At 49.9% G+C, this 13324-nt stretch overlaps 1 protein-coding gene across 7 annotated transcripts; it reads left to right on the top strand.

The window, feature by feature from the left end:
- Window positions 1-275: 275 nt before the first annotated feature.
- C19H17orf80 (chromosome 19 C17orf80 homolog) lies at window positions 276-13088 on the top strand. 7 transcript variants are annotated; one of them, XM_027518929.1, is made up of 6 exons: window positions 276-374; window positions 830-940; window positions 3674-5150; window positions 8862-8954; window positions 9503-9607; window positions 10757-13088. In XM_027518929.1, the coding sequence occupies exons 3-6, from the start codon at window positions 3701-3703 to the stop codon at window positions 10783-10785; spliced, it is 1677 nt and encodes a 558-aa protein (XP_027374730.1). In that variant the 5' UTR covers window positions 276-374; window positions 830-940; window positions 3674-3700; the 3' UTR covers window positions 10786-13088. The 7 variants fall into 7 exon arrangements, 6 of the variants coding, with proteins under 6 accessions (XP_027374730.1, XP_027374726.1, XP_027374727.1 ...); XR_003506905.1 differs by having other exon boundaries at window positions 349-722; window positions 8774-8954; XM_027518926.1 differs by having other exon boundaries at window positions 349-722.
- Window positions 13089-13324: the final 236 nt, after the last annotated feature.

Here is a 13324-nt window from a genome sequence, read left to right as displayed (position 1 = left end):
CGGCCGCGCCGACCGGTAGCCCCGCCCATAGGAAGAGGCGGGCTCGGGAGGGGGTGGGGAGGAGCGACCAGGAGCCTCTGGGAAAGAGGACCTCGTTAGAGGTGGCCCGGGCTTTTGCCTGTTCGCAACCGAGACGGGCCGGCGTAAGAGTCCAGCCAGGCTTAAATGAAATTAAACCGTGTCATAATCATATGATACAAGTCTTTGATTTATAATCCCTGTGAAGCCATAGTTTAAAAAAAATAGCGGAGAAGCATCAGGCAGTGGTGTAGACGGCTTGCCCCGGGGCTTAGTCCGGGGAGTTGGGCCGCGTCGCGTGGGGTGCGCTCAGGAAGCTCGTCGCGGGACTTCCTGGTTTTTTTGTGTCTCGCGAGGTGAGACGCCACCCGGGCGGAGTTTCCACAGGCGGCGGTGCCGTCTGTGGCCTCCGCCGTAGGTCTGGGCGCGGATGTGGAGGCGAGAGGAGAGTGAGGGGAGAGCTTTCTGAAGCCGAAGGCTCGGCGCTCCGGCGCCCGGGGCTGGGGGAGGCTGCGGGGCGGCCGGCCGGGCCCCAGGAGCTGCTCGGTGGTCCCACTCAACTCCCTGGAAGCCGCCCGACTGCTCTCCTGAAAAAGCAAGGGAGAGGGGGTCGAGAAGCCCACTGGAGGGCGCCGGAGGGAGGGCTCTGAGGTCAGCCCGGTGCCCAGGAGGCTGGTCCCGCGTCTGCTCTCCGGGACCCCCAGGTAGAAGTGCCCTACTGGTGACCCCCGTTATTTTGGATTTGCCCCAACAGTTTGTTCCTCTTACTCATTTCTTTCACTCGAGTGACTGCCCTAATTGTGTCCTTCAGAGGCTGACCTTAACGTCGAATTCACCCTGCCCGCCTGGGTAACAGCGGTCGTGGAGCGTGCAGATACAGGAGAAACAAGCGCAAAATTAGCATCCTTCTACAAAAACTCAGGTAAGAAAGTAGTTAATGTAATAGGGAAGGACCTTTGTTTTCTAGCGCAAATTAATCCCTAAAAGGATGTTACTTATAATCTCAAATTATACCTAATGGCCCACCTCTGAGAATCCTGCCTCCCAGGTTATGAGCATGAGGCTAAAATACCTCTGTTTAGCTCCAAAGAAACAGCCTGACTAGGCTCACCTGTGAATGACTGCAGGCGCAGGAAATGAACACACCCCCTCCTCAGGGTGATGGGAACCAGGAAGTGTTTGACTTTCCTCCCTCCCCTTTTAGGATTAAAGAGGCCTGAATTGTAACTCTGGCAGCATGGTTCTTTAGGACACAAATCCACCATCGTCTCAGTCTGCTGGCTTTCCAAACAACGTCACTAGCCCTTGTTCCAACAATTCATCTGGATTTATTGTCCTGTTGTTCGATGAACCAGACGAACCTGGACCCCGTAACGTTAAGGCACCCACGTTGAGACGTTACAGCTCAACGGTACAGGGAAGATCTCAGGAGGATTGAGGATGGAGAGCATGTAGGCAGACACCTCTAACAGAGGTCTCAATCCCCTTCTAACATTGTTAGTCCAAGGCCTGTGGACTGACTTCCGTTGTGTGTCTTTCTGAAAACAAATGGTCCATATATGTGTGTGCTTAGTCCTGTTTGACTCTTTGCAGTCCCATGTACTGTGTCCCACCGGGCTCCTTTGTCAATGGGATTGATCCCATCAGGAATCCTGGAGTTGGTTGCCATTTCCTTCTCCAGAGGATCTCCACGGAGATCGAACTTGAGGCTGCATTGGCAGGCAGATTCTTTACCACTGAGCCTCCTGGGCAGCCTAAACGGTCCACAACATTAGATCATAGCATCTGGTCCCATCACTTCATGGGAAATGTGGAAACAGTGTCAGACTTTATTCTTTTGGGCTCCAAAATCACTGCAGATGGTGATTGCAGTCATGAAATTAAAAGACACTTACTCCTTGGAAGGAAAGCTACGACCAACCTAGATGGCATTTTCAAAAGCAGAGACATTACTTTGCCAACAAAGGTCCATCTAGTCAAGGCTATGGTTTTTCTAGTAGTCATGTATGGATGTGACAGTTGGACTGTGAAGAAAGCTGAGCGCCGAAGAATTGATGCTTTTGAACTGTGGTGTTGGAGAAGACTCTTGAGAGTCCCTTGGACTGCAAGGAGGTCCAACCAGTCCATCCTAAAGGAGATCAGTCCTGGGTGTTCTTTGGAAGGAATGGTGCTAAAGCTGAAACTCCAGTACTTTGGCCACCTAATGGGAAGAGCTGACTCATTGGAAAAGACTCTGATGCTGGGAGGGACTGGGGGCAGGAGGAGAAGGGGACGACAGAGGATGAGATGGCTGGATGGCATCACTGACTCGAAGGACATGAGTTTGAGTGAACTCCAGGAGTTGGTGATGGGGAGGCCTGGCATTCTACAATTCATGGGGTCGCAAAGAGTCAATTTTCCCAGATTGACAATTTTCCCAAAGATTCCCAGAGGTGGGCCATTAGGTATAGTTTGGACACGACTGAGTGACTGAATTGAACTGAACTGTATAAAGTCTATTGGCAGAAGACAGTTTTATCTTGCCTGACTTCATGTAGGACAAGGTGGGTTGGTTGCTGTGATAAATGGGTTGGCCAGGGCCAGGCCCTGTGCTCAGTTCTGAGAATACAGCTGTGCACAGAGGCTACCTTTTCCCTACCCTCTGGAACTTAATTGAATAAGAAATGTAAACAAATAACTTTCTCTGAGCTTTGGAATGAAATACTACCTTTTCCTGACTGGTGAGTATAACAGAGGCACCAATGGTACGTGGTTTAAGTATTTTTCATTTTTTTTGGCGGCAACATACAGCACATGGGATCTTAGTTCCCCAACTAGGGATCAAGCCAAGCCCCCTTGCAGTAGAAGTGCAGAGTTTAAGGGTTGTTTTTTGTTTTTTGTTTCCAATGTTTTTATATGGCATAAATTTTACAAAAGTGTCAAACTAAACAAATTTCCCATTAATCCATTGTCGTACAAACCTAGTAAAAAAAATTGAGACCATGTTTCCTCCATTTATGTATTATGTACATTAGCCATACTTCTCTGAGTGTGTGTGTGTGTGTTTGTGCATGCATGTTACTAATGTGTTAAACATTAGTAGCATTCTCATTTTTCATGCTTAGGTAATTGAAGTTACCTAAAGTTCTAATACTTTCTTGCACCCCTGTGGATTTTTCTATACATACTGCTATAGTCTTTGATTTTTCAACTTTCTTCCCTTGAATGATGTGCTTTATAACAATTTCTTTACACTCATGTGTTATCCAGTTGCCTTGCTACAAAGTTAAATAGCAAATATTTCATTCTGGCTGGCATTTTGGACACCTTTTTCTTCCACTAACCATTAATTCACTAGATATAAGTCCTTTTGCCTGGCTTGCCTCCTAGTTAGGGATGTAGAAAAACCCCTTTGGTTATCTTTTGTAATGATTGATTCCTAGAAGATGTTAAAAAATCTGAAATACCAAGCAGAAATGGAGTCAGGAACATTGACCTTGAAATCCACCTGTGTCTGTTTTGTACCTATAGAAGAAAAAGAATGAATCAAAATAAATGTTTTAAAATGTCCTTCAGCCTGGCTTATTTCAAATGAATTTAAAAGGTATGACACCTAACTAAGTCATGAGTATTTACAGACTGTATGCTTCTATCTCCTTGTGTTTGTCTTTTTCAGGAATAGAAGAGTGCTGTTCCACCCAGGATGGAACTGTGTCCTTACTGTAAGAAGCCATTTAAACGATTGAAATCCCACTTGCCGCACTGTAAGATGCTGGGAGCAACTATGCCTGCTGATCAAGAAATTCATCAGTGCGAGCCGGCTACACTCGCACGTGGTAAAAAAATCAAAGCGCCAATCAGGGACTCAATTAAAGCAAAAGAGAAAGAGTTAGGGACAGACAGTAAGAAAAGAAATCCGGAACTGAAAGGGAACAATTCAGAACGGACAGTCAAGTCCTCTTCAGCACTAGCTGTTGGTTTGGAAAAAGCAAGTCATAAAAAGGCTGATGAAAATGTCAAGAGTCAAGTTAAGCCCTCCCTCAAAATGTTAAAGGATACTAAACCAAAGGTTGCTTCCCGGGGAGAAACTACAACTCAGTTTTCTGCATCAGAAAACACCAGTTCTACAAAAGAACTTGCCAAAGCTTTGCCTCAATTAGGAGAAAGTAGAGCTAACCCTTCAGAAATTGAAGCACCTTTACCTCCTGGCCCAGTGGCACCTTCTCAGTCGAATCACGATAGGAAATATTCTTTAGCCTTCCTTAATGATGTGCAAGCCACTTCAGCTGATTTAAGATTGGACAGAGTGGATGCCTCAAGACAGAACCTTCTCGTGAAATTATTCAATACATCTCTTGGTGATGGTCATAGTTCTCCCGTGAATTGCAGTCACAGGGTTCAAAGAGGAAACATGTCATCATCAGGCAGAGAAAGAGATTCCAAGGCCGAGGATCACCTCTTAGGAGTTTCTACTGATAGAAACTTCAGGACTCTGGCAAAGAATGCAGAATCACAGATTGCTGCTTTGAAACTTAACCCCTTAGGTAAAAGCCAGGGCAGGGAGAACCAGGGAAAAGCACTCCACCTTGGAGCAGAGACATATGGGAGCCAAGGAGGTGTAGAGAAGAGTGTATCTGTGACAGAAATGCAGGATTGGGCTTCCCTGAGCCATGATTCAGTCACAGAGAAGAAGCCTCAAGACAGAGGTCCCGGTGTACACGTGTTCCCACTAATGGGGACAACTTGCCCTGAGCGTCTCCCTCTAGCACAGTCACGTAACCAGAGTCCCGCCTCTCTGGCTGTAAAATTTCTCCAGGAAGAGAAAGCAGAAGCCGGCAGCCGGAATCGAGGCCCTGCTGTGAAGGCGTTGATGGCGGGTGAGGAGTGGGCTTCTCTGACATCTAAGTTGGGCTCTTGGCCCCCAGCATCGTGCCCCCAGGGGCTGCAGTCTGCACATTCAGCCCAGCACCACGCTTCCAGAAGCCCCTTGGCCAGTCAGAGCCTGTCGAGCGCCCTGGGGCTGGAGTGGTTTCCAGAGCTCTATCCTGGTTATCTCGGCCTCGGGGTGCTGCCAGAGAGGCCCCAGCGTTGGAGCACTCTGGCCCAGAAGCCCCTGCTTGTCATCAGTCCCCAGGGTGAGAGACTCTCCCAAGGTAAGCGCGCTCAGGTGTCAGCTCATCAGGCAGCACCGAGCCTCCTGAGTTAATGAGGTTAACGTCCTCTGTACCCTCGCATTCCAGGGCACTGCACTCGTCACTGTTTCAGAGCATGACTTCCTGCTCCCAGGGTTCAGTTTTAAGGGCGGTTCGTCATTCTCCCCTCCCCTCCCCTCCACCAAGTTGAAGGCAGGACTACGGCAGGCTGGCCGGTGATGCTGGTTAACACTTGACCCTCTACTCTTGGAAGAGGCACAGCCTCTTCTAGAAGTTGGGTGGGTTTTTATGCTGACAGACTCAGGAGAAGCATAAAGACTTCAGGGTCTGCTGTGCTTAGATTTCAGTCAGGACCAGGTTGGGCAGGAAATGGGTTCTGGGCATGTGGTCAGACACGGTTACCTGGCAGCTCTAGCAGCAGATGGGGTGTTTGGATGTGGGGCAGGCTGGGGTCAAAGCTGAACTGGGAGGCAGGGCAGTCAAGGCAGTGGAGGTGGGGGGTCGAGGATGAGCCGGTGAGATCAGGGGAGGGATGCGGCCAGAAGCCGGCAGTAGTCCATGCTTCCATAGTTGTGTCCGAGAAGGATTTTGTTCTTGTCTATTGGTCACAGCCTACGATGCGTGCTCAGTTTGGGTTTCTGTATTGAGGAATGTGTGGCCATCACATGGCCTCTGATTCTGTTATAAACCAAAAACCGTTGAAGTTGGCTCCACCATTAATGTTCAGGCTTCGATGCTGCCAGTGAACCAACAGGAGACCCTAGAGGAGACCCTAGTGACCTTTCAGTTAAAGTCAAGATTTAATTTGTCGTTTGCCCAAGGACTTCAAGGCCATGGAATCTACAAGGATTGAAAGGGGGCGTGGCTTCTCAGAAAGTTCATGACCTCACCCAGCAGTGGCTATCCCTGACAGCCACAGGTTGAAGTTGAATTTGCAGGCAGTCTTTGAGGAGGAGTTTGGGCCATGATAGGCTCTGGGCTCAGGCAAGATCTTGGATGAGCCTTCCTCCTCCTCTCTCGGAAGCCATTCATCCCTTGGTACTTAGAGGCAGGGCCAGTGGAGTAACAGTTATTGAGGTAACTGTATATGCTGGGGTACCTGTGCGTTTGCCTCAGTTACCTTAAGTGATCTTATGCCAGTCCTGGGAGATGGCTCTTATCCCCTTTTACAGACGAGGAGACTGAGTTTCAGAGAAGGTGAGTAACTTGCCCAGGGTTCAGTTTATCTCAAAGGTTACTTGGTGGGTCTCTGCCCGGTGTTTCCAGGCAGTGTTTCCCCTGCTGGGCTGTTGGGCTCCAGGCTGTGGTCGCTTACCTTTTCCTTCAGGGGGAAGCGCCAGTGCACAACTAGTCCTTGCACGTCAGGCACCCGAGCAGACCCAGGTGAGGGGATTGCCCCGACCGAAAGGCACCTGGGGCCTTCATCTTGATGAAGCAGGGTAGAGTGAGATGCTCTTGTGGTCGAAGAAAAGTGGCTGTGTTTGGAGATCTAAGTGTGGAGGTCCAAGGGTGCCCCCGAGCTGGGCTTCAGTAAATCAGGAGTGAGGGAAATGAGGGATTCATTCATTCCCTGTGGGATTCACCCGCATGAGGAGCTGTCTTTCGAGCTTCGGGGAGATAGATGCTCAAGGATGTAACTACCAGGAGGAGTCATTTCCTGGCCTGAGAGAAAGTGGATTTCAAAAACCCAAGATTTCAGTCTCAAGAGATTCAACAAGGCCCAGAGTCTGAGAGCCCTCAGCAGTCCATCAGCCACCTTGAGAGCACTGGGCTGGGAGCGCCAGCTGGGCTTTTGGCAGAATTCCAATGCTTTGGCTTCGGGGCAGGAGGTTTGCGAGATCTCAGTTCCCAATCTGGACAGGTAAAAGTTTTACATGGTCATTTTTTATATATATGATTACTAGCCATCATGCCTAGAGACTGATTCTGAAGTAAAGCCTCAGAACCTATTTCCAGACATTTCCTCGGTGTCTCTGAAGATGAGCCACGTCTGAGAACAGCTTCTGGATGCTGGCGCTGATGCAGGTCCCTGGCACTCAGCAGTGGACTGTTCACACTGGCAGGGAGAAGGTAGTTTAGGGGGAGAAAACCAAAACACAGTTTGTGTAACTACAAAAAGCAAAACTTGCCTGGTGGGGAGACCAGAAGGTCAAGTAGGAAAACCTTGTCAGGTTCTGGGTTTTCAAAGGCCCGGAAACTGCAATAAAGGCTGTTCTCTAACCTGCACACGGGGCTGCCATCAGTAGGGTGTCCACGTGAGGGCTTTGAGGAGGGGTGCCCATGGGGAATGGGCGGGGAGCAGTGCAGATCAGAACTTGAGCAGAAGCCTGACGGGCCGGGGCCAGGTCCCCTGGTTGACAAGAGGAGCCCGCCCATAAAAGGGGGTATTTAAGGGAAGCGCGTGAGTAACCAACAGCCTGAGACATGAGAGGTGAGTCAAACCATGCCTCTGGGGTTATAGCCAGGCCAGAGGGGTGATGGGACGGTTAAGCCACAGACGGCGGCTGCGGGTTTCTGATGTCTGTGTCAGCGGAACCCCTGTCCCGGTGCTGGCAGGTTGCAGAGCAGTGGCTGAGGGGTGAGGCGGCAGAGGCCGGCCGTGCATGACAACCCAAGACGCATGACCGTTCCTCGGGGATGGAGGTCAGGGCCCAGAGCATCGGGGCAGTAGGCAGGGAGTCACGGAAAAAAGCTCCCGCAGGACGCTTGTGGGCTTGGGCCTGGGCTCTCCCAGCCGAGGACTGCTTACATATCCCAGCTTCAGGCCTCAACTGATGTCATCCACATTAAGTGCCTGGACCCGGAATGAAGTGAGTGGGCTCCGCCAGCTGGAGAAGACCCTGGGAGCCGCTGGGACCCTGACACTCCAGGGAGAGAGGTGGTGCCATTGCAGGTTTCCCAGAGCTGTGTCATTTTTCTGAGCTGGATGGGCTTGTCATGCTTTGTTTTGTAAGATACGAATCTTCACCTTGCAAGAGAAATAGCCTTTGTGTGGTTTCTGAGAAGCCAGCATGGTTCTTGTCATTTTTAATAAATGGATGATCATTTGCATCATAGTATTTTTACATCTGCAGCAACTTCACCACACCTGCCAAACCAGTTGTAAATATTTAATTTACACTTTATCCTGATGAACCAAACTGAGACCAGAGAACCAGCAATAGTAGAGATTCCCTGCCTGTCATTAAACGTGGAAAGCTGCAAGGGCAGGGGAAGTAAGTACTTAGCAGAAATCCTCCTTCCTGGTTCTGCTTTAGTTATTCTCGTATCGAACATAAATAAGAAGCGTGTGCTGGTCAGCGGTGGTGATGGGCTGATAGAGTAGACCTGTCAGCTGTCGGCAGTAGTAACGGGTAATCACCAGGACAGTAGCAGGCCGTGCTGTTTGCTGAGGTGTGCAGCAGGCGAGAGGAAATAGAAGTGGCTCACTAATCCTGTCCTGGGGGTCATCTGGGCACTGTATTCATCAGATGAGAGACGGTCCAGGTCCCAGTCCCTCGGGCCCCTTAGTCTGCCGAAGAACCTTTTCTTGATGCCAACTAGGTAGTTTGGCCTCCGGTGCTCATATGTCTGCAGCCCAGGGCAGACTGTCACCCACGACTTGGCATGTACTTTTCCCGCAGCCTTGCCCTGGGGACCTCGGGCACCGAGTGCTGGGGAAGAGGACGGATTTAGATGAGCTGTCACAGTGACTTCTGTTTGGAACCCTAGTTCCTTGGTTGGAAAGAAGCACGACGGCGGTAAGGAGCTTGGAAGCCCCGGCCAGCTCCTCTCTCAGGAGGCTCCTGGGAGCTGTCCACACAGGTGAGGCCCGAGTCGTGCCTGCGGGGCTCTCTTGCTGGTTCCAGACTTTCTCTTCCTTCAGCCAGGGCTGTCACAGCCAGGCTCTGTCACAGCCCGGCTCGAGAACGAGAAAAGGATGGCCTTTCGAGCTTCCCATCTTCCTCCCTGCCTTTCCTCATTCTGGAGTCTGACGCAATTAAAGCACTGTAGTGACGACAGCAGTAGCTGCCGTTTATCAAACAGGTTTCATTCTTTTCAGTACCTGCCCACCTCTGCCGTCCCCACGCTCACTGTCCCCAAGCGAGGAAGGCTCAGCTGCAAGACCACTCGTATTCATCTCCCCATGAAACTTTTAACCACACTCCCCAAAATAAGAGTGACTAATTGAAATTGATTAAAATTAAGCTTTTCTGATTTTCGTTTGTTTAAAACACGTATGTATGATACAGTGGTATGTAGATTCCTCGCGCAGCAGTTCCTTTGCCTGAGCTGACCGGGTGACTTGAGTCCCTTGCAGACAAGGGCCAGTGGCCGGCCCTCTAACGTGAGCCCTGCTTCTCTGCCAACAGGCTGGATCCGGTGCCGCACCAGCGTGAGGAGCGGAGTCGGTGGCCTCACCTTGCTCTTCACCGGCTGCTTCGTCCTCTGCTGCAGCTGGAGCTTCAAGCATCTGAGTAAGCCTCACTCTGCATCCTCAGCAGCAGGTCACAGCCCATGACATGCACCTCTGAGGGCTTCTCTGAACCGCTTTTTCATTTTTCAGTTTTGCATTGTCTGACACGCCCTAATGAACAAGCTGTTGTCCTCGAGGCTCTTGGGGTTTTTTATTGGAGGTTTTGGTTCTAATAGCCTTGATCAGATTTGACTAGAGTTTACATAGCCACTCTCCTGCTCCATTGACGATTGTCGCTGGAGATCCGGTGCGCTTGCACTTTCTCCATAAAGCTGTTTGCCTGTTGGAAGATCAGGGCTCTTCTCTTTGGTGACTTTCTGATTCTAAGAACTTCTTTCTAGGATGGAAACCAAATAGCTTTATACTCTAAGAGATGAGAAGCAAACGCAACGGTCTCTTATCAGTGTGTCTAAGGCTGAGAGCTGTTTTATTTAATGTATTTTAACGTTAAAGAGAACAAACACCTTTCTAGTTACGCATTTCAACTTGCTCCAGATCTTACCTGAAGGAAAATGCCTAGATTTCACTGCTCTTTTAATTCCAGATAACGTTTGCTCATTTTTAAAAAATAGTATTGTATTAAGTCAGAAAAGGCCCAGTATTCTTCCACAACAGACAAAATCCAAATGCTTTCAGGTGAAAATTTTCAGTGCAAAAGTGTAAGATCATTATTAACACTAGAGGCCAGTAGAATTCACAAACTCTTCCAGAATGTCAGGTTTGACTCTTAGCTGGGCTTGGCAACTAATTCAGTGTCAGGACACAGGGCGTGGGTCAAGACGTGGATCACGTCTGCAGCAAGCTCTCACATCCTGACTAGCCAGCCACGGCTGCCCACCCTCGTCTCATATGCGTGGCCATCCGTGAGAAAGGAATTCCTTTCTGATCACGATGCCTGAAATCCCACGTCGTTTCTGTCGCAGGGAAAAAGCCTCCACTGAAAAAGAGACCATTCAGGTGATGTTGGAGTTTCTGTTTCACATCTTTAAATTGAGACTGAGGAAAGTGAGGCAGAAACTTACCCCTGTACCTAAGACTTTATTTCTAAATTTATAAAACAAATATAGGGGGATGATCTTCAGGGGCAAGAGGTGGAAGCTGTCCAGGAACTGGCTCGTAGACCCTTACGTTTGTCTCTGTTTATCCCAAGAGCTGCAGCGCTGGCGTCATCAGCGCTGACCTGGACGCCACGGAAAGCTCTGCGCTCCGAGGCGAGGACGGTGGAGACACTGCAGAGCACGCTTAAGAGCGGAAACTGCACGGCGGGCAGGGCGGGGCGGAGAGAATAAAATGACTGGAACCCAGCCATTCTGGAGGAAGCCAGGTGTTTTTTTTTCAAATGTGGACAGGTCTGGTTCTCTCTGGATATTTCTTTTGGCATGTTCTCAGAAGTGACTGAAAGTTTTGGAGAAAAACTTGAGGTTGTTTAATCATAAAGGCGGATGTTATTCAAGGAGACAGGGAGATGACAGGAGTTCATTGTTAAAAATTTAAAATAGCTGTTTCCTAATTCTCGGTAAAAATAATCCCAATTCTAAATCATTTTCTCCCCAAAACTGTTGTCTGTATCTTGGCATCATGCTGTTCATCCCTGCCGGATACTGGTTCAGAAGAGCATCTGAAGTGGCTGGAAGTCAGCTCATGTCAGACCCTTCCCCTTGGGGGTGGGTGGGCTCCTCTGGGCCCTTGACCAGCTCTCGGCAGCTGTGAGGAACAAGCAGAGGGTGGGTTCAGAGTTGCAGGTGAGCCTCTGAAAAATCCTTGGCAAGTGATTTTTTTTTTCTTTTAAGCTGATTAAAACAGCACACTCCAAAGAATGTTAAATCATCTTTTCCACATCTGCAGTGAGAATAGCAGTGAGCATAGCAGTGAGCAAGTGGATTCTGCTTCTCATCTCTTGATGGAAGTGTTTCAGAATCCTACCCCTACACCCCCCAAGAAGCTGAGTGAAATATTCACATATTCCTCCCACTTCGTTAGGGCTGCATAAGAAGGGTGGGTTTTGGGGTTTCTTCCCTGGTCAAAATATTCCACGTTGTTGTAGTTTTATGACTTCTGCTTTGGACCCTAGACGATAACTTGGATAGACAAAGGCTTCGTGGAAATCCAGTGTAGATCGCACAGATGGATCAGGTCTTCCGATCCTTCTCTAGTATCAAGGGTTGACTATGTCTTGGATACAGATGTGCCCCTGTCGGACCAGTGAGTCTGTCTGGGTCTTAGCTTTGCTTGTGATCCTCAGGCCAGAACACGCGTTCAGCCCCTTTTGCCCCCGCTCCTCCAGAACTACGAGAAAGCGGGTGTGCTGTCATAAAGCCAGCTCTCACGCATCTGCATCTCTCTCCCCGCTCTCTTCCGAGAACTCGATGCTGGCTTCATCTCCCCTTTCTGTTCTTCAGTCCCCTGCCTCCCCACCCTCTCTAATTGTCCCTAGTGGGAGTATAATTCTGCATCAAATTCTCCTAGTTAAGGAGAAGGTGTATTGGAATTGTCCACAAGGAAAAATTCACAGTTGAGGAAGAGTATGGTAGAGGTATAACTAAAATAGAGGTAGGTAGTTCAGTGCGACTGAGAATGTCACCGGAACCCCCTCTGGAAGGGCTCTGCGGCCTTTCTTTGTAAACGCCCCAGAAGAGACGCGTGGGGAGGAGGCCCTCCCGCAGCTCCCCCTGCCTCACTCTGGGTCAGAGCTGCTCGGTGCAGAGGTGGGTGGGAACGACCTCTGCGTGGGTCCTCTCCCGCCCCAGCAGGGTCCGCAGACCACGAGAACCCACAGGCACGAGCCGGCGTGGGCCTGTCCGTACGTGAGGTCTCGGGGACACAGCCCGGGTTGTTGGTCAGGTGCTGGCTGTGGCTGCAGCGCTAGCTGAGCCGTCACGGCAGAGACCGTAGAGCCTGCAGAGTTGAACGTGGTTCCGCTATGACCCTCCACAGAAAGCCTGCCGACCCCTGCCCTGGGCCAGCAGGACCTCACAGGCTCCTCCGTCGGAGGGATGAAGACGACCGGGGGTCCACTCTAAAGCGTTCAGGGCTGGGACATGTTTCAGGAGGAGCCTTTCTGAACTCAGTACCTGTCGAGATCGTTTTCGTCACTACCGTAAAGAAACCAGCACGTTGGTGGGAGCTCCCCAGGGTGAGCAGCAGCGCTTAGATTTCACTTCCAGAGCGGCTGCATGACTTCCCCACCACAGCTTCCGGCCATGTGCCAGGAAACGCAGCCTGAAAATTCACCTCCCCTCCCCCGCTGCAGCTGAGGTCATGGTGACGCCCAGGCTCCCCCGTCCTGGACTCCAGGGCAGGTCCTGTCACCCGCCCGCGTGCTGTACCACCTGACCGCCCTGCTGTAATTCGCGTGGCCAGGGAAACGGGGGGTGTCCCTGCTGTGCACTTGAGATTAATCCTGCCTTTACTAGAGAATATGTTTTTCTGTATATATAAAAATTCTCAGCTATTGCAAATAAAGTCATTTTGTTGTATCATCAGTGGAGTGTTTTTTGGGAAGCCCTCTCTGCTGTCACTACTGTTATCATGCCTTCCTTTCCTGGTTTACCTAAGTTACCTGGTTACCTGGAACTTACTTGTAACTTACCTGCTAACTTGCTTACTTTTACCTGGTAACCCTAAGTTACTTTTAATACCTGCTTCTCCCTGACACAGTGTTGCTCCTACATATCACTATTACCACTCTCCATAACAAAAATATTCCTAAAAAATGTTC

The sequence above is a fragment of the Bos indicus x Bos taurus genome, chromosome 19, assembly GCF_003369695.1.
Source record: "Bos indicus x Bos taurus breed Angus x Brahman F1 hybrid chromosome 19, Bos_hybrid_MaternalHap_v2.0, whole genome shotgun sequence".
NCBI lineage: Eukaryota > Metazoa > Chordata > Mammalia > Artiodactyla > Bovidae > Bos > Bos indicus x Bos taurus.
Note: the sequence above shows the minus strand (reverse complement) of the source record. Positions and strands in the feature narration are given on the sequence as shown.

What these genes read in the sequence shown, in the direction of transcription:
- C19H17orf80 (XM_027518925.1), top strand. Translation starts at nt 3,701, where the DNA reads ATGGAACTGTGTCCTTACTGTAAGAAGCCATTTAAACGATTGAAATCC. An exon ending in GGGTGAGAGACTCTCCCAAG is followed by an intron (nt 5,151 to 8,861) that starts GTAAGCGCGCTC and finishes TTGGAACCCTAG; the next exon opens with TTCCTTGGTTGGAAAGAAGC. An exon ending in CCTGGGAGCTGTCCACACAG is followed by an intron (nt 8,955 to 9,502) that starts GTGAGGCCCGAG and finishes CTCTGCCAACAG; the next exon opens with GCTGGATCCGGTGCCGCACC.